The 18,983-nt window shown below is 36.7% G+C and overlaps 1 protein-coding gene across 2 annotated transcripts in view; it reads right to left on the bottom strand.

Moving 5' to 3' along the window:
- Positions 1 to 17,285, bottom strand: part of LOC149550456 (bifunctional monothiol glutaredoxin-S16, chloroplastic-like) — a 45,396-nt gene extending 28,111 nt beyond the window's left edge. Inside the window, exons 1-2 of one of the 2 annotated variants that reach the window (XM_089793485.1) lie at positions 16,666 to 17,285; positions 14,749 to 15,642 (exon numbers count right to left, since the gene is read on the bottom strand). In XM_089793485.1, the coding sequence (XP_089649611.1) occupies positions 15,133 to 15,642; positions 16,666 to 17,094 (939 nt within the window). In that variant the 5' untranslated portion in view covers positions 17,095 to 17,285 and the 3' untranslated portion in view covers positions 14,749 to 15,132. Of the gene's footprint in view, positions 1 to 14,748; positions 15,643 to 16,665 lie in introns of those variants that run through there. The other variant, XM_089793484.1, reaches the window with a different exon arrangement.
- Positions 17,286 to 18,983: the final 1,698 nt, after the last annotated feature.

Genomic DNA, 18,983 nt, shown 5'->3' with positions numbered 1-18,983 from the left:
ACAAAAATCTCTAGATGTTTGTATTCTCAGCTCATCTACCTCATTTTTCAAACCTGTGTCAACACCTTTCTGCAAATCTTGTGTCCTTCTCTAGCACAACATCAAGGGCACTTGCAGTAATGTCTATATGAGAGGTGTCAACAAAACCTGCATTTGTATCAAACCTCTTCAATTCTTCAGCTAATTTTGTCTCTTCCTCTATGTATTTGAACAATCATTGATAATTATCTAGATCCTCACCCATAAGGGCATTAACCCGTTCTTTAGTTTTGACTTTTATGCTAAGAGTAAGGGCAATCTTTGCTCTATCCTCACAAGGCAAGGAATCACATACCTTGTCCAATGCATATGTCTAGACATTCGATTCTTTTAATATTGCATCCTTTCTCCTTTTGCCCAAGGCTTCCTTCAACTCCATCAAAAGCTTTTCAGGTATATCATCTATGTGCATGTCAAAAGTAGTCACATGTTGGATAATTGCCTTTTCTATTGTTACCTTGTTTATCAGAGGCATCCTTGTACAAACTAGCAGTCCTCTCCAATGAATCATGTTGACTAATGACATTCACCAAACTATTAAGGTCTGGAAGTCGATAAGAATGTTCAAACCAAGGAGTATAAAATGTCTTTTCACCCTTTCCCATTTCCTTTTCCTTCACATTTTCCTCTTCTCAAGTTTGCACGGGGATGGGGGTACTTGGGTACTTAGGGTATGGGTATGGGTACAGGATTGACTATTTTTCAAAATAAGGGACAAGGATACTTGACTACATTTTTTCAATATAATTTAGTATTTATAGAAAATCTTTAAATGAGTCATAACAATGGTTTTTCAAAACAAGAACAGTTATAATGGTTGCCGATGTAATGTATTGTTTTCAATTTCAGATTTGCAATATGTTTGAAATAATAATATATGTTAAATGTTTAGATGCATAACAGAGAAGGGAGACATTACACATTAACAAGAAGATCATAAATCATATAACAATGACATATTGCAAAAGATAAACTTTTGACTTGAACAATAATGAAGTTTATTGTTAATCAGTATTGTATCAAAGTTTCAAACTGATTAGATAAATTACGCCTAAGAAACAACAAGCTGATACACAAACAAACAATTGAAACAGAAATCAGAAACCTTTATCAAGTTCCTAAGCTATGATGCTCTCCACTGAGTACATGGTACTTGGGTCCGTATACCCAGTACTTGGGTGCATGGGTACACATCCTAGGGGTATACCCATGCAACCTTGCCTTTTCTCTCTCCTTTTCCTTTTCCTTCTCTTTCTAATGGTGTTCCTTTCTTCTTTTCTTTTTCTTTCTTCTTAAAAGGTCTCTCTACCAAAGAGACTTTAGTTCCCATTCTCTAGATAAGAGGCACAATATCCTAGTCATCCTTGTCCTTATCTTCTCATTTTGCTCTTTTGGTCCTTATCTTATTTCGCTCTTTTAGTCCTCTTCTTAATCATATACTTTTATTTTGCTTCCTCTTCATTGGCATTGTTGTTGCTCATCCATACTTCAACAATCCTCTTTAGACCTAATATCTCTTTTGCGGACTTTCACTTAGGCCTTTGTCCCTTTTTCTCTATTGATGCAAGCTTTGTAGGGATTTCGAAGGAATTATCTTTACTAAAGGGCAAACAAAGGCGAACCTTGTTCTTCTCTGAGATTGCATAAAACTTCCTTCCTTTGGATGCAACTCAAAAGCCTCTAACATCGAGGGCAATTTTCTTAAGCAGATTCCCCATTTTTTTGCATGATCCTTCTCTAATTTCTTCTGGATCATTCTATTTAGAATTTCAGCATATATACCAAACTTTTCTTCTAATGGGTCCACACCTTCCTTCTTCTCAATCTACAAGAAAGTGCAACAACACATCAATATTTATCTCAACATCTTCCATAGAGATTCATATGGGAGCTCTAGTAGCCAAGCAATCCTTGATTCTATCACCTCTATATAACATTGTCCTTGCTCACTAAGAAGGTGATCTCATCTTTGTATTTATGGACTAGTTCACTGGAGATTCTCTCTCTTTCTTGCATCTTATCTTGCAATTTTTTGACCTCCCCAAATATAAGGTGATGTAGGCAATTGTATCCTTATTGGAACTCCCAATACGTTGTTTCATTACTGCTATAGGGGAGAACTTGTCCCAAACTTTATTTCTACTACCTGAAAGCTCATTCAAAAAAAATGAATGCCAGACAGATTATTAAAGACCCAAAATTAAAAGGATATTTTGTATTTTTCTATTCTCCAACTTATCCATTAACTATTGCCTCAAAAGCTCATAGAGATTGAATTTCTCTCCTTTGAACACATTTGGAAATTGTGCAGATCACAATAGCAGTGGAAGAACCGTCATGAAACTGAAAGTATATCTTGTATGACATCCCTTTAGTCACATAGTGCACACCTAAATCAATGATGTCCTCAATTGTCATTACCCTCTTATCTGATTGCACAACAGAGAGTTAAGCAATTTTGTCATTCTTTATAGTCTTCAAGATAGTAAGTGTACCCAAGGAACACAACCTTGTCATAGCCTAGATTCGATCCTCGGTAATCTTATGCAGTTGATCTAAAAAAATTGTATCTCCATGGGATTCGGCTCAAGATGATCTAAATCTAGCCATTCTCGTAAATGAAGTCTCAAAACTTCTTCTAGATGTTTAGACCGATCTTCAACATGTTCTTGTATTGTGCTTGAATGTCATCAAATCTTCTTAATTAACTCCTTGCACAAATCATTGAATTTTACATGAAAAACCTTCATTAGCAGAAAATGAATGTACAACGTAACATCCTCTATGTCAACCACATCTAATGGCACCTTCATAAATTATCCTTCCTTGTCTTTCTCCATGGCCACAAATCGATAGGGCTTGAATCTAGGTTGTGGCTTCAATGAGGGATTGACAACAATTGGTGTAGCCATAATGAACTCGATAACTTCATGTCATGTCCCCTTTTCAAATAATTAAAAAATAATAATCTTTGCTAAAGCAGGCAGGCCCAAGAAAGTGAAGTTTCGGAAAAAGGGGGTTAATCTTTGGAAACCGTTGGACTAATAAATGAAAATTATTATTAAAATATGTTTCATTAACCTCTCTTGGACGTGAGTTACAGTTATGCCCTCTTTTAAGGGGTTTGGAGGCATTCTGGGCAGATTCCAGAACTTGATTTTTGCTCATTCTTTGCTATTCTTCAGAGGCTGCCAAACCTGTGGAGAAGGAGACCCAAGAACGGGAGTTTGCAGGTTTCCAGGGAGACCCAAGAACGGGAGTTTGCAGGTTTCCAAGAAGGCTAAGGACGGGAGTTTGAAGCCATTCCATGTGCATGCTCATACAGAGTTTGCCTTTGTGCTGAACAGTGCAGATTTGTGGATTTTCGGATGTGTTTTTAGTATGAGTTTGGTATTTACAGTTGAATATTTCATATCAGTTTGGGTTGCTGATGTATTTCAGACTTTAAGGTGTTAAAATAGAGCTAAATATATGTATTGAGACGTGATTAAACTTCTGAGATAGTTTATTAGTGTTTTGTGGTGTTTCCGAGCATTTTTGAGTTAATTTCGGGAGCCCGATGAGCATAGTTTTTGTCCTCCATTTGTGAGCTGTTGTGTAAAGGCTATACAGATCTGAAAATGTCATTTTGTAGGCCATTATGCTGCTGAAATTTCTGTAAAAATGTCCATTTTCAGATTTATTAATAATAGGTGAAGCTGTGAAGCTTTTGGCACCATTTTTGGCATACCCGATTTGGGGTTTCTTGAGAAATTTGGTGGATCTTTGTGATATTAGTTGTTTGATCTTGAAAATCTGATTAGAGGTTGGGAATATCATATAAAATCAGAAAAGGGACATTTCAGTGGTATGGTATCAAAGCCATGATCTTGCCAGCCTGAGGGTTTGTAGAAGTTTGCATGTCAGTTTTGACAACTACCCAGATCTTGCATGTCAGTTTTAACTTTTGACAACTACCCAAATCTTGCATGTCATAATTTATGATTGCATGTTGCTTCTAATCAATTGCATGGCAAAATTTATGGTTGCATGCTACTTCTAATCATTTGCATGTTAGTTCTTGGTGAATTTGGTGGTTGCATGTTGCTTCTAATCAGTTGCATGTCAAAATCTATGGTTGCATGCTACTTCTAATCATTTGCATGTTAGTTCTTGGTGTTTGAAGAAGTTATATCCTATTGGGGTTACACTCTACTTATCCAGAATGGACAGGTATAGTACAGAGTCTCAGAGGACACAATCTTGGACAATTGATATCCAGAGTCAAAATAGTAGAAAGGATGGTTATTTAGACATTCGAGATAAACTTATGAAAATAAGCCATGACATGTCTGAACAGTTGGTTGAACACCACCGTATAATGAATGACATGTTGTCCGACCCAGCTAAGGTGGATAAGTTGACTGGATTTCTATTTGGCGGATTTTCTCACAGGACAAATGACACAATTCCCAAGAACTTGCATGAGGAGTTTGAGAAACTAGCTGATAGCCAGGTAGAGGTCTCAGATTCTACTCTGCCACAAGAGGTGGTGGGAAAGGATATTACACAGATTGATAGTAACAGTCAACTTGATACTCAAATTGAGACCATTGTTTACAGGTCGTCAAAGGGTGATGCCACAGGTATTCAAGATAGTATAGTTACAACAGGCAGTGACTACAGTGTAGTGGGTTCAGATGATGATTATGAGGATGTTGTTGTGCAGGATGGTGAGATACCTGGTAGAGATGAGCAGACATTGAGCATTCATGACTTTGCTGAGAAAGAGTACCAAGCACAGTTAGATGCTTCATCACATGAGGTTGAGGCTGGTAGTACTTCACATGATTTGTCCAGCCAGCTGAAGGTGAACAAAGATAGTATTGTGACTTCATTATCTCATCATGACAGGTATGTGGAGTTAGTTGGTATTGGTCATATTACTCAGGTGAGGAGTTTGCTTGAGTTACCAGTTGATTCTAGTTTACAGATATGGACTCGAGATTGTTATATTGGCGTTTGGGATTCAGTTGACTGGAGATCTTTAACACTTTTCGGTAGCAGTGTTTGTTTGGGTGCTATCATGGATTTGATTAGCAGATTACATGGTGTTGTCTTTTCTTGTGCCAGTATCTTGTCTGATGTTGGTATTAGTTTTTATACACCGATGTTGGGCTTTGTTCATATATCCAGTCGACCATACTTGTTGGAATGTGTTGATGATATTTCATATTTGGCAATGTGTATAGATGAGTCCCAGGATCATATTGGCATTGATGACATCCAGGAGGATGCAGTGAGCAGTTTTGAAGACTTAGTTTCCTTGGGTATAAAAGAGTTGGACAGCAATGCTAATGTTTTTGATACTCTGTATGTTGATATGAGCTTTAGATTTGATTCACAGGATATGGATGGTAATACTCTAGAGACTAGTAACTTTGAGGATACTCCTTTAGACAGTGCATCAGAGGAGGTTTGTAGGAGACAGTCAAGCCAGTGCCATCATGTGTCTAATCAGTTGAGAGTTAGTCACCGAGACATTGCTATCACTTGCCAGCATTTCGATGCTGCTCGTCAGTTGTTAGCAGTTTATGGATGGGGTTCTCCTACTAGGGATGAGCAGGGAGGCAGTTATCTTTCCTTGACAGAGTTCCACTCTTTATGGGAGGCTATTCGGATTTTGAGACAGAATTATATGCAGTTGGTAGCCGACAGAGATTATCTTATGGAGTGGGGCAATATAGCATATGATGCATTGTTGGCCAAGGAAGATGAGGTGAGTGAGCTTACTAAGCAGCTTGAGGTGACTTCTAAGATTCTTGAGAGTACACAATTGGCTTTCAAGGAGTCACAGTTTCATTTGGCTAAGGTGACCATGGAGTTAGAGCGACTATAATCTTTACCTGATTCTATACAATCACAAGCTGTGGTGTTTGGTGATCCGAGGATGTCCATGGCCGAGATTTTCAGAGACAGTGGAGATGGGGATGCATCCATCCTTGATACTAACATTGGCATATCAAGTTCATTCCCACTAGAGTTAGGTTCAGTTGAGTTGGGTGTTGTAGCAGATTTTTGTGGTATGCTTGACATGGTGGTGACCTCTAGCACTAATGGCACGAAGACTAGAGATGCTATATCAAAGACCATGTGTGATGTTGGTGAGTCAGCAGTTGGCATGGTTCCTGCTAGTAATACTACTCCCTTGGTGATATCTTCGGAGGTAGTAGTCAGTTCCAACATGGTTAATGATCAATTGCAGATAGTTTCATCTGGATTACAGTCTGAGCCACTGACTGAGATTGGCGCATTCTATCGGCATTACACTGTGAGGTATGCTCATCAATTTACCTTTGATGACCATGTTGATGAGATGATGATACAGAGATGTACTTTGGTTCCTGGTGCTTATCGTCAGTTATGGGATAGTTTGATGCCTCGGGATGAGAGTTGTGATGGGCACAACATGGCGATAGGTTCTGCAGTTGATAGCTTGATAATACATGACTTAGAGCAGGAGTTTTGGAGTGATGCTTCAGCGGGTGTTGTTATTGATTCTACTCCTTTGGCTATGACATCTCCTGACTTAGCTGGTGATCAATCACAGTGGGTTGTATCACTTGTTCATGGTGAGTTGTTGACTAAGGTTGGTTTTTATTATCAACATTATATTGCAGGGTATGTACATCAGTTAGCATTTGATCCTTGTGTTGAGGAGTTGATGGCAGGCAAATTTGGTTTGGGTTCCATTTCTTGCTGTTTATCTTGTGATGGTTTTTTACCATCAGGGGTGCATGGGAGTTATGGTTATGAGACAGTGGCCGGTGATTTGCAGAGTTGTGTTGACTACAGGAGTTGTATAGTGTGTGGATTCTCCATACTTGGTACAGTTTCATTCGAGAGCATTCACCATTGTTGTAGAGTTGGATTGTACATTCCGTATAGGCCAGTGGGATGCGTTGATGGTATTTACTGTGTTGGTGGTTTGATTAGTCCACTTTACTTGGGTTTTGATGTTCTAAGAGTTTGTGTCTCGTGGGTTTCTGACTGTGGAAGTTGTGATTTTGGAGTTTGGTTGAGCTATAATTGTCAGTTTGATTATGGATTCCTCTTGGTCATATTGCAGAGGATATTGCAGGAGCCTGTGTTAATTGGTAGTAGTATAGTTCATGACTACATTTGGGATCCAGGTGGATTGATTGGTTTATTATTCAGCCATTGCTTGAGGACAAGCAATGTTTGGGAGGGGAGGACTTGTCATGCCCCCTTTTCAAATAATTAAAAAATAATAATCTTTGCTAAAGCAGGCAGGCCCAAGAAAGTGAAGTTTCAGAAAAAGGGGGTTAATCTTTGGAAACCGTTGGACTAATAAATGAAAATTATTATTAAAATATGTTTCATTAACCTCTCTTAGACGTGAGTTACAGTTATGCCCTCTTTTAAGGGGTTTGGAGGCATTTTGGGCAGATTCCAGAACTTGATTTTTGCTCATTCTTTGTTATTCTTCAGAGGCTGCCAAACCTGTGGAGAAGGAGACCCAAGAACGGGAGTTTGCAGGTTTCCAAGGAGACCCAAGAACGGGAGTTTGCAGGTTTCCAAGAAGGCTAAGGACGGGAGTTTGAAGCCATTCCATGTGCATGCTCATACAGAGTTTGCCTTTGTGCTGAACAGTGCAAATTTGTGGGTTTTCGGGTGTGTTTTTAGTATGAGTTTGGTGTTTACAGTTGAGTATTTCATATCAGTTTGGGTTTCTGATGTATTTCAGACTTTAAGGTGTTAAAATAGAGCTGAATATATGTATTGAGACGTGATTAAACTTCTGAGATAGTTTATTAGTGTTTTGTGGTGTTTCCAGGCATTTTTGAGTTAATTTCGGGAGCCCGATGAGCATAGTTTTTGTCCTACATTTGTGAGCTGTTATGTAAAGGCTATACAGATCTGGAAATGTCATTTTGTAGGCCATTATGCTGCTGAAATTTCTGTAAAAATGTCCATTTTCAGATTTATTAATAATAGGTGAAGCTGTGAAGCTTTTGGCACCATTTTTGGCATACCCGATTTGGGGTTTCTTGAGAAATTTGGTGGATCTTTGTGATATTAGTTGTTTGATCTTGAAAATCTGATTAGAGGTTGGGAATATCATATAAAATCAGAAAAGGGACATTTCACTTCACAATGGATAGCACATGGTGATAAATACCTTTGAATTAACTCATACTAGAATTAGCAGACTTCAGAAGACACGAGATCTCCTTTCGCACTCCACATCTCTCAAATTCGCACAAACATAGATGATCAAAATGGATTCAAACTAAATACGCTTGATCTAGTTCAAATACACCAAGAAGGTGCTACTTTGTATGCACAAAGAACACAATTACCGCTGCAAATCTGCATAAAAATTTGGAATGCTCCAAAAATTCCTTCAAATCAATCAGATTTCCCCATCAAATAAGGCTCTTTGTCTAGTTTCCAAAGTTAACATCTGCACCACCAAAAGGTACAAACTCATACTTTCCCTTGCCTTCTTCAACTCATCAAATGTCTTCACCCATGTCTTCTACATCTTCTCCTTTTCCTCATTTACATCAATCTTCTTTATTTGATTAATAATCTTCTCATTCTTTCCTCTGCAAAACCTAGCAATGTGTTTAGATTTTTAATAATTGACGTGTGTATGACCGTGGAGCAGACCACATCCACTCCAAACATTAGATCTGCACTCAACAGCCTTGTGATCCTAGTCTAGTTTCCAAAGGAAATATTTGCACCACCAAGAGGTATAAATTCATCCTTTGCCTTGCTTTCTTCATTCTCATCAGATTTCTTCACTCGGACCTTTTACATCATCTCCTTTTCCTCGTATATATCAATTTTCCTTATTAAAGGAGTGGTCTTCTCATTCTTTCCTCTGCAAAACCTAGCAATGTTTCCTGCCTTTTTGTAATCGTCACATGTCAGACCTTGACCACTATCCCTCATTTTGTCTTTAGATCTACACTCAACATTTTTGTGCTCATTTTTGTTGCATGAATAATAGTAACCATTGAAAGATTCAACATTTTTATTATTGTGATATTGCTATCAAGATTTAATTGTGTGATTTTGAGTCAAACTCATTGACCCATGTTTCATGAGTAGTGATTCAACATGAATCCATCTCTCATGAGAATAAATGGAACACTTAGCACTAATTGGATCTAGATGATGCTCACAGGGGTGAAGCACCGGGACTTCCTAGGAGGTCACCCATCCCACTACTACTCCAGCCTGCGCGCGCTTAACTACAGAGTTTCCTCCATGGGTAAACCCAAAGCTTGCAACCCCATTTGCAAAACCTTCACCAAGTGTTGTGCCTTATGAACCATTCATTAAAAAGCCCCTTAAGCTCATCAATTGATAAGTAGGAGATAATTTCCACAAAAAGTCAAATTGTGATATTGCTATCAGGATTTAACTGTGTGATTTTGAGTCAAACTCATTGACCCATGTTTCATGAGTAGTGATTCAACATGAATCCATCTCTCATGAGAATAAATGGAACACTTAGCACTCATTGGATCTAGGTGATGCTCACAGGGGTGAAGCACCAGGACTTCCTGGGAGGTCACCCATCCCAGCACTACTCCAGCGTAAGCACGCTTAACTACAGAGTTTACTCCATGGTTAAACCCAAAGCTTGCAACCCCATTTGCAAAACCTTCACCAAGTGTTGTGCCTTATGAACCATTCATTAGAAAGCCCCTTAAGCTCATCAATCCATTGTTTACATACACAAATCCATTTCTCATCATTCTAATTCTACACTCATTTATTGCAAGCATAGCATTGACCATTAAATGGTTGACATCTAATTTGACTTCTACATTCAATAGCTCTATATCCAAATTTGTTGCATGAAAAACAATTATCATTGAAAGATGGAGAATACCTAGTTTTAGCAGAAGCAAACTTCTAGATCCAAACCAAAGTGAAACCTTTTTTTATCTCCATTTCTCTTCTTGAATTCATCCTCGACCTTTTCCTTTCCCTTGTCATCATTGCTAGGAGTCTTCTCCTTTGTGAACCAAGACCAACTTTATCCTAAGATAGAATATTAAAACTTAGCAAATCATCAAGCAGATCATTATTGCCTCTGAGCTTCAAGTTTTTGTCAATTCGTTATTTTGTCTCTTTCAATTTCATTTTCAACATGACAACTTCTTCAAGCAAAGTGCATTATCTTGATTTGATATGTAGCTTTGTTTCAAGACTACAAAAAGTCTTCTTTCTTTCTTCAGTTTGCTTCTTCCGATGGACAACATGTTCTACTTTCTTCAACTTTTCTTGAAATTCTTCCAGATTAGCAAGAGATAGTCTCAACACACCTACATGATGTACAACTACGTCAACATCCCATACTTGTTGTTCCATGGTTTCCAATTCCTTTTCTGATTCAAACTAGAGCATTGTGTTCAAATCTTGGATCTACCTCAATTTTTTTTAGTGTTCGAACCTTTCTTTGATACCAATTGTCAAATACTTCAGGATGTTGGGGGGAGTCAACATCTATTAAAACTTAATTATAAATTCAAATTGACATGTGCAGAGATAAATAACTAAAAAATGATAGGGCAGCACAAAAGGACACCAAGGTTTCTATGTGGAAACCCAAATGTGAGAAAAACAACAGTAAGAACCATCTCATTGTATGAAACACAACTACAATGTTTTAGGCTCTTGGACAAGGAAGCTCACTGCTTGTGATATGGACTTGCAGGCTAAGACACACAACCTTAGGACAAGATACAATGGACTTGCAAAACATTGAAGATCACTTATACCAGACAAGATACAATAGGAATTGATTACAACGTATTATGATTGTTGAACTAATAGGAAACATATCCTCTACAATGCTGATTACAATTCATTATTCTAAACATTCGTAACTGACCTCATTACTGCTCATCTGCAAATAGAGACCTTCACACTTACACCCAAACCATACACAACCCCTTATTCAACTCACATAATCCTCCAAATGATGTCATCCCTTACATATCATCCAAAACAAACAGATACATCAAGTTGGCCTAATTAGATGTACCATGTTGTACATATACGGTCAACCTTAGAAATATTCTCCAACATAATGCAGAAGGGAAATGAGATGTTTGAAGCATCACAATATGTCAGTAGACCTTCTTAACATGTCCAAGTCATTGCCTTCAATTCCACACACTACTGCATGGACCAAAACTACTCAAGTTGGCTCAACAATGCAAGTCAACCAAATAACTCCAAACATGATGCGGACCTCCTAGATGTCTGCAGATGCACGAGATAGCATCATTTGACACCAACAAAAATATATTAGAGAAAACCAACACCAAATCTTCAAAAGGTGGAGATATGCAAGGGATTCCAACAAACAAGTACATAGTCTTTGCAAGGACCAACACTCAGACCATCAACAAATCAACTGACGAACAAATAGGAACTTGAAACCTGAGATCCAACATCCTTTACATGTGCCAACATTGTATTAGAACTGCAAAACCAGATGAATCAATGTGGCACAATGTAGACCAGAACACAGAACACTGAGCATTGTCTGTTAGACTATTCATGGGAACAATCATACTTGACAAAATTTTGATTCAAATACATGTATACTTCTTCAATGATCCAGAATAAACATGAGTCCTCTAGATAGGACATCTACCATCACCACCATCAATCTCCATACAACAATGTCAATACATATGCAATCTTCAAATACAACATCACTCTGGAACAAACAGTAAACTAATTTCATACTTCCAGACCTTATTTGACATCAATGACAACTCTAATGCATATTTGCAACATGTATATATTATATAAGCTAGTTTTCCTACCACATTATGTTACTTTTCAATAAATGTGTAGATAAGATTTGGTCTTGGTCTTCTTTCATTAAGTTAGTGGGAGTTGATCTCCATAAGGGTATTAAAGATAAAGCTTAATCTACTTTATTCAAAGTATTATACTCTATTATTTTCCAAATTTCAGACATTTTTAGTTTCTAGATCTTCCCTATCAATCATAAAATCCATAATATTTATCAAATAATGTCTCTAGATTCTAATAGAGAAAAGCAGTTCCATATGAAATTCCAACACCATAAAATCTTAGAGCTTGGAACCTTTAATACAAATGTCCCAACTATGTAGCAGTCTCTTTTGAAATCTTCTTGCCTTTAGAATTAGGCTATAAAGCCCATCTTCACAACTACCATTTAGTTACCAATCTATATAGTACACCTTTGGGAGTCTTTTATCGGTCATATACCCTGTGTATTAAGCCTACTTGGGTTGGTAAGCCTAGGCACAGGCCTATATGCGTAAGACTTATTATAATATTGGAGTGGAATATCCACCTTGACTTGGTTGGCCTTTCCTCATGTCATATACATGAACGGTATCATTTCATCTGATTGATTCATTTTATATTTTTATTAATAATACTACAAAAGATAGTTGTTCCCTTCGGTGTCTTTTAGCACCTTGCTAGCAATCATACTTTCTAATGCTTGTGGAACTCGCTCAATTTCAATATAGATTTGGTTGTCCTTAGCTTTGCGACTGTAATACTGCAGAAAAAACAACATTAGCTCTAACATGCCTTTTGTGGTACAATCGCATACACCAAATAGTTTTCTTATAAAGAGATATCCGACCATCGTTTCAAAATAAAAAAGGTACACACACACATATCTGCATTTTCTGCATCTCAAGGATCAAAAAAACATTCACTAAAAAGACTCACACTCAAATTGGTCTTCAGCACAATATTTTGTTTGTACTGAGGATATCAAGCTTCTACAAGAAGTAATATATCATCATGGAATGAATTCAGTTGCATTTCTAGAATTATTGCACAAAATCAAACACAGTTCCGTAGTTACTCAAGAGAAAATTCCTTCTTTCTTGCCCCAAATTCATATTTTGGAATGTTTATAATTGCAGACTCTCAGGGCCCATATCAAAGTCATATCAACACCTAGGTGGAAAGCACTCAAGAGCAGATCAATTAAGCAAGGAAATAAGATAGTAGCACAAGAAAACTTGTATTTTTTTGTGGCTTAGCCCAATCACCCACTTCACTGTAATGAGCCAGTTGCTTGAGTATCACGAGTTCAGGCCCCATAAATGTATGCTTGGATTTTGGTTTTCTTACAAAATACACCAATAGGTGGTACGATGACATCTATGAGGAAAATGATTATATCATGTTTCTAAGTGCCACATGTGCAAATCCACGACCACCTGCTGTCAGAATATCTAAGAACAAATTAATAGTTGTGAACAGTATTTTGTTTACTTTTGTATACCATGCATAGTTCCTAGCCCTCAATGAATCAGTAGAGTGGCATACTTCACTCACTCTATCTATCTCATGGGTGAAGCTCGGCATTTTAAGGTGGAATGCACACATCTAAAAGACTTCCAGCACTCATGCTGGTAGTGTCTCAGTTTGGTACTTTCCACATCTCTGTCTCAAGTCAGCTATGGCTGCTAAATCAATCTATCTCTGAGGTGCCACTTACTTAGGTACCTTTGAGCTTGGTTGGTTCACAAAGGAGTGGTCCTCTCTGCCAGTGTCGAGGCACTAGAAATCAAGAGCAGGCAATTAACCTGGCTGATTGATTCCTATGGTCTAGGTGGGAAAAAAATGCAAAATATAAAAAAAAATGGTTTGATTTGGCCAACAAGTTTCTAAGTGCCAAGCCCATACGTTTGCTATGCATGCTAACACTGTCAGCACACAATCAGCAAAGCAACCCATGTAACGCACAATCAGTATGCAGATCCAGCACATTGAAAGTAAGTAATAGGACTCCTTCCTACCATTTTCCAACATTGAACATTTTGAGTCTATTTCTGACACAACTTAAATTTGACAACCACATAACTACCATATTCTGAATCAGCATTCTGTTTTAGATCTTCTCAGAGGCAGTGGAAAGGTCATTCTGACATCCTCACAAATAAAGTTCAGCATCTTTTGGAGGAGTCACTTGAGATGTTCATGCGTATGAATACAATGGAACCTCTTTTGCCACTGGGTACAAATTTCAATCATGGTTATTCTCAATGAAGATTATTTTGAAATCTAAGAGTTTGTGACAATGATCCTTTTGGGGTAAAAAATTCCTAACCACCAATGAGAACTGCTTCTACAAGTTTAACAAGGTTAGTGGTATTGTCAGAGACTCTTGAGCCATATCAAACCCAATTCACACTTCCCATCAAATTGTCCAAAACTCCAAAGAATATGTTTAAAAGGTAAAAAAAAATTTCAAACCACTAATGAATTAATTCAAATAAATCATGAGCTATATAGAGTCATAAACCTGTACAAATCTACACCGCTTCTGCTTGAAGAATGAACGTCTGGAAGCTTATTTTTCCATGTATGCTTGCAACTTTGAAGATTTTATTGATGTATTTACGATGTGTATGCATAAACTGAAATTAGATAACTGTAGATGATGCCTCTACAATGTGTTTAATGTAATTCTCTGTAGTCATTTTCATGCATTATAACTTCCAGAATTCAGTTGCTCATTATAGAAATCTTATGCATAAACTGAAATTAGATAACTGCAGATGATCCCTCTACAATGTGTTTAAATGTAATTCTCTGTAGTCCTTTTCATGCATTATAACTTCCAGAATTCAGTTGCTCATTATAGAAATCTTATGGAAGTGTAATTTCACGTTACATATTAACATTCTGTTACATTTTTTTATTATAAATAAAATCATTCAAGAAGTATAATCACTTCACTAGCAACATATTCCTATGGAGAACAAAAGTGCTCCTGAGATGCCAAGTGCACGTTAGAAAAATGTCTAGGACTCGCTGACATTTCATTTTTCTGCAGTTGGTACTATTTATTAAATTATTACGATCTTTAACTGGTAGTAGCAGGCATTGGCAAACTGAGGGAAAAGATTGTCACAGCTTGAAAAATAACTGATCACTTAACAACAAGATGTCTTATTGTTCAACATAGTCATTGCAATCTCTCTCTAATTTTGCATGCTTCTTTTCCAATACTTTAAATATTAACTTCTTTCTCTATTTCTTAATCCTAAAAAGGTCCTGGAGTTCCCCTTTTTCTTCCATCTCAGATAAGATATCAGCACCACCTATCAATTCTCCCCGAACAAACACTTGAGGAAATGTAGGCCAACCGCTATATACTTTCATGATCTCCCTTAATCCCGGATTGTACTCTTCATCAAAAACATTAACCGACTCATAATCCACTCCTTGCTCATTCAATATTGTCAAGACTTTGTGAGAAAAACCACATTGTGGAGCAGTTCTTGAACCTTTAATAAAGACTACAACCTCGTTCTCCTTTACTAATTTGTCAATCAATTGTTCCAAAGGAACTGTCAGCTGCATATGTGGGCCGGGCGTAAGTCGGAGATCGGGCTTGGCTCGTCTTTGCTTCTTGACCCATGTGTCATTCCCAGATTCGTTTCCGGGAGGAACCTTTCCATTGACAGCTATTTGCTCCTCCATCCAGAGCTTCCATGCATCAGTCAAAGCAGCACGATCAGGTGCATTGACCAGAGCAATCTGTAAAGTAATTGGTGCAAGATGAGGTGGCGAATATGCTAGTTTTACTTTATAAACAAATCCCAGGATCCTAAAATCCTGCTTTTTATAAGTAATATAATCTGAAATGTCTTAAAATTTTCACATTTTGGATCCTAGTAATTGCACATACCCAACTGAATCTATCAGGAAACAGAAGTGCTAACCAAATGAACGACCAACTGGTTTCTTTAATGAAATAGAACCAAGTAAAGTTGTCAAAATTATCAAGAGTATTTGCTTCCAACATATTGTAATCTGACATTAAAGCATGATAGGATTGCCCTGTGTTTGGAAAAATAAAACTGAGCCTAAGTGGCACCCTAAGCAATTAAATAACTGAAAACTTCCTGGCCCTAATGGAATCAGCAAAGGATAAGCCTAAGCCCTACCTTCTTCCAACTAGCATGAGCCAGAAGCACACAAATTGTAAACCCAACAGACTCAAAGCGCAATTGTTTTGCTCAATGTACAGGAAGATTGATCCTAGGTAAAGCTATCAGTAGCAGCACCCATACAGCTAATCATGTCTATATCTTGTTGTTGAAGCCTCAAAATTTAATATTGCTAAGAAAAGAATGTAAAGCTCACACCTTCTAAAACTTTATAGCGAAAAGCATAAAACATATAACTCGCCAATTGAAACAAGCCTAAACTGGCTCCACTAGTGAAATCATCGACGGAGGTCAAAAGAAAGTTGCCACATTTTATCGCTCACAATATAATGGTTCTGAATACATCTATATAGGATATAAATTCATTTAGGCCGAACTCAAGGGATGGCCTAGACACCTCTAAGGCGTTTAGGTTTTATGGCCCCTGGGTTTGAATGTTGGGTATGTTTCTATCTTTCTGTCATATGCGCACGCATACACAGGGAATAACTACCAGATTCCGACTCTAGAGAAACAAAAAAATTATGAAAACAAATAATAGTTTTTAATTAATGTAAGTGCATTGAAAACTTATGTCATTCAACATGAATCTGACGTTACAGAACCTTACCTTTACTGAACCGCATAGCTCTGGGACATCTCGAATATGAGAGAGGACACTCTTTGAAATCATCCTAGAAATACCGATGAATTGGAGTTCTCCACTCTTATCATGCATGGCATATACACCAGAAGCAGATGGAAGCTTTTCAGCTAGATGTCTTGGGTTATCTTCTAGAGGAATTGACTCGGTCTCCGCAAGCTTGTTCGTTGAACATAGTATCATCTTGTCCTGCTTCTTGCTATTATATTTTCCACTGATCCATGTTTTTTCACGGACATGAGCTACTTGAGAGTTGATTACTCTGGGAGAACGGTTAAGCGGGTGCTTCTTTGAAAACGCGGAGGTTGTAGAAGTAGATGAAGAAAGCAATGAATGTGAGGCGTTGAAGATGTGAAGAGAGGGAATGAGGGCATTGAACCCTGTAATCGTTGCCATTCTGGTTACTCGGAGGGCGCTGACTTGGGATTTGTGGAAGGATTGTAGGTGCTAAAGAAACAAACTATGGCTCAACAGTTTATGGGTAAGTTGAATCGGACTGTCGGAGGCGCAGCTGATCTGCAGAAAAGGAAGGAAATGATTAGAGAGTTTTATAGCACTAATAGGTAATTAAGTGTAAGAATTCGTATATGTTTTATTATACAATAACAATAATAATAATAATTCAAGAGGTGATTTAAGTCTTGGGTATGCTCTTCAAAGTTTTGGGTTAATTGTGAAGGAATTATATTTTATATTTTAAATTGTTTATTTATATTATTCTATGTTTAATTTGACAATTTCCTGTATATAAATATTGTAAGAATTTGTACATGTTTTACATCATAATAGAGATGTTCATAAATAGTAGTTAAAGGGAAAAAGTATATTTTAATTTCTATTTATTTATTTATGTGTTTTCTATGTTATTATGATGTTTAATTTGAGAGATTATAGTATGTAAATTCAAGGAATATATTTTTTATTTTATTCAGTTTATTTTGTTAATTATGAGATTTAAATTTAATTCAATTTTTATATATATGTAATTAATCATTTTTCTTACACATAATAGTAAGATAATTATGTTTAAAATCTCACTTTTATTTTCTATGAATTGAAATTTATTAATTCATAATTAGATATTTATTTTATAATTATTTGTTTGATGATTATTGTAAGCAACTCTTTTCAAGACTTTCTTTGGAGATTAGTGATTCTCATTTTTAATAGTTTAAATATATTTTTAAGATTAAATGAGGTCTTGAGTGATCTAAAGCATTTTAGGGATGTTAAAGAATAAGTGATGTACAAGATAAGGGAATTGTTTCTTTATTACTAGAAATTCTTTAGTTTTTCATTGATGATGAAAATATAACTACTAAGGTAAATTCTTTGTGACAAAGCATTCTCGAATTTCAATCAATGGGTCCTTGGTCTATCAACGAAGTTTAAAGGTTTTTAATGAGCCCACTAGGGATCAAGTCTTATTGAGTTGAAGGCTTCAACATCGAAAATGGATGAGGTTGGGATTATGCCCTAAGTGAATTTGGTGAAATGGATACCCCTTAGTCCTTGGCTCTTAGCTAAAGAAGTTCAGCCATAAGGCTCATGCTCCCATATCAAGTCGCTAAGCAAATTTCGTGAAGGACCTCCATAAAAAAAAATTACATCAGGACAAAGAGAAAAAATAAAGCTTTAATCAATCATTTCCATCTTCCAAGCAAGGGAAAGCATCTTTTGGTGCTTAAAAAGGCTATGTAACCTCATTACATTCATCATGCAAGGATTGTAATTGTGAAAGTGATTATGAAGCACTATATCCCTTATAGGCTTCTCTAGCTCTATTACCACATTGAAAGGCTTGTTTTGGCAATTATATCGACTTACTAAAACCTATATTTGACTAGATTTAAGAGAATTAAGGTGTTATTTTCTTATTCCCACTAAAAAAATTCCCCTTATAGAGTTTATCCAAGGTTTAACTATCATGTTATTTTGGTCTTTGACTTACATATTTTTAATGTTCTAAAATCAAATTTTTTCCATGTGTAGTTGATAAGCTTAATTAGCCAACATTTTGAGGGTTGATAAGAAGGGCTAAAGAAAGTAAACCTTTCTTGGTGAGTTTTTTGGGGGTATCTTCCTCACTTTTTTAAATCAAGATATATTAGAGCATATGAGAATCACCTAATTTTGCTAAAGTATCAGTTGTTAGATAAGATTTCCAAGTTACAGATGATAGGGATCTAGATGAAGGAGAAAAAGATTCAATTGTTAGAATTGTTATCTTGCATTTTGTCACTCCAAAATGTAGGTAACAGTACGAAACTTTTTCAAATTAGTTT

This window comes from Cupressus sempervirens, chromosome 7 (genome assembly GCF_028749045.1).
Source record: "Cupressus sempervirens isolate cs-2001-9-10 chromosome 7, ASM2874904v1, whole genome shotgun sequence".
Lineage (NCBI taxonomy): Eukaryota > Viridiplantae > Streptophyta > Pinopsida > Cupressales > Cupressaceae > Cupressus > Cupressus sempervirens.
The sequence above is the reverse complement of the archived record's forward strand: the minus strand, read 5'-3'. Positions and strand labels throughout refer to the sequence as shown.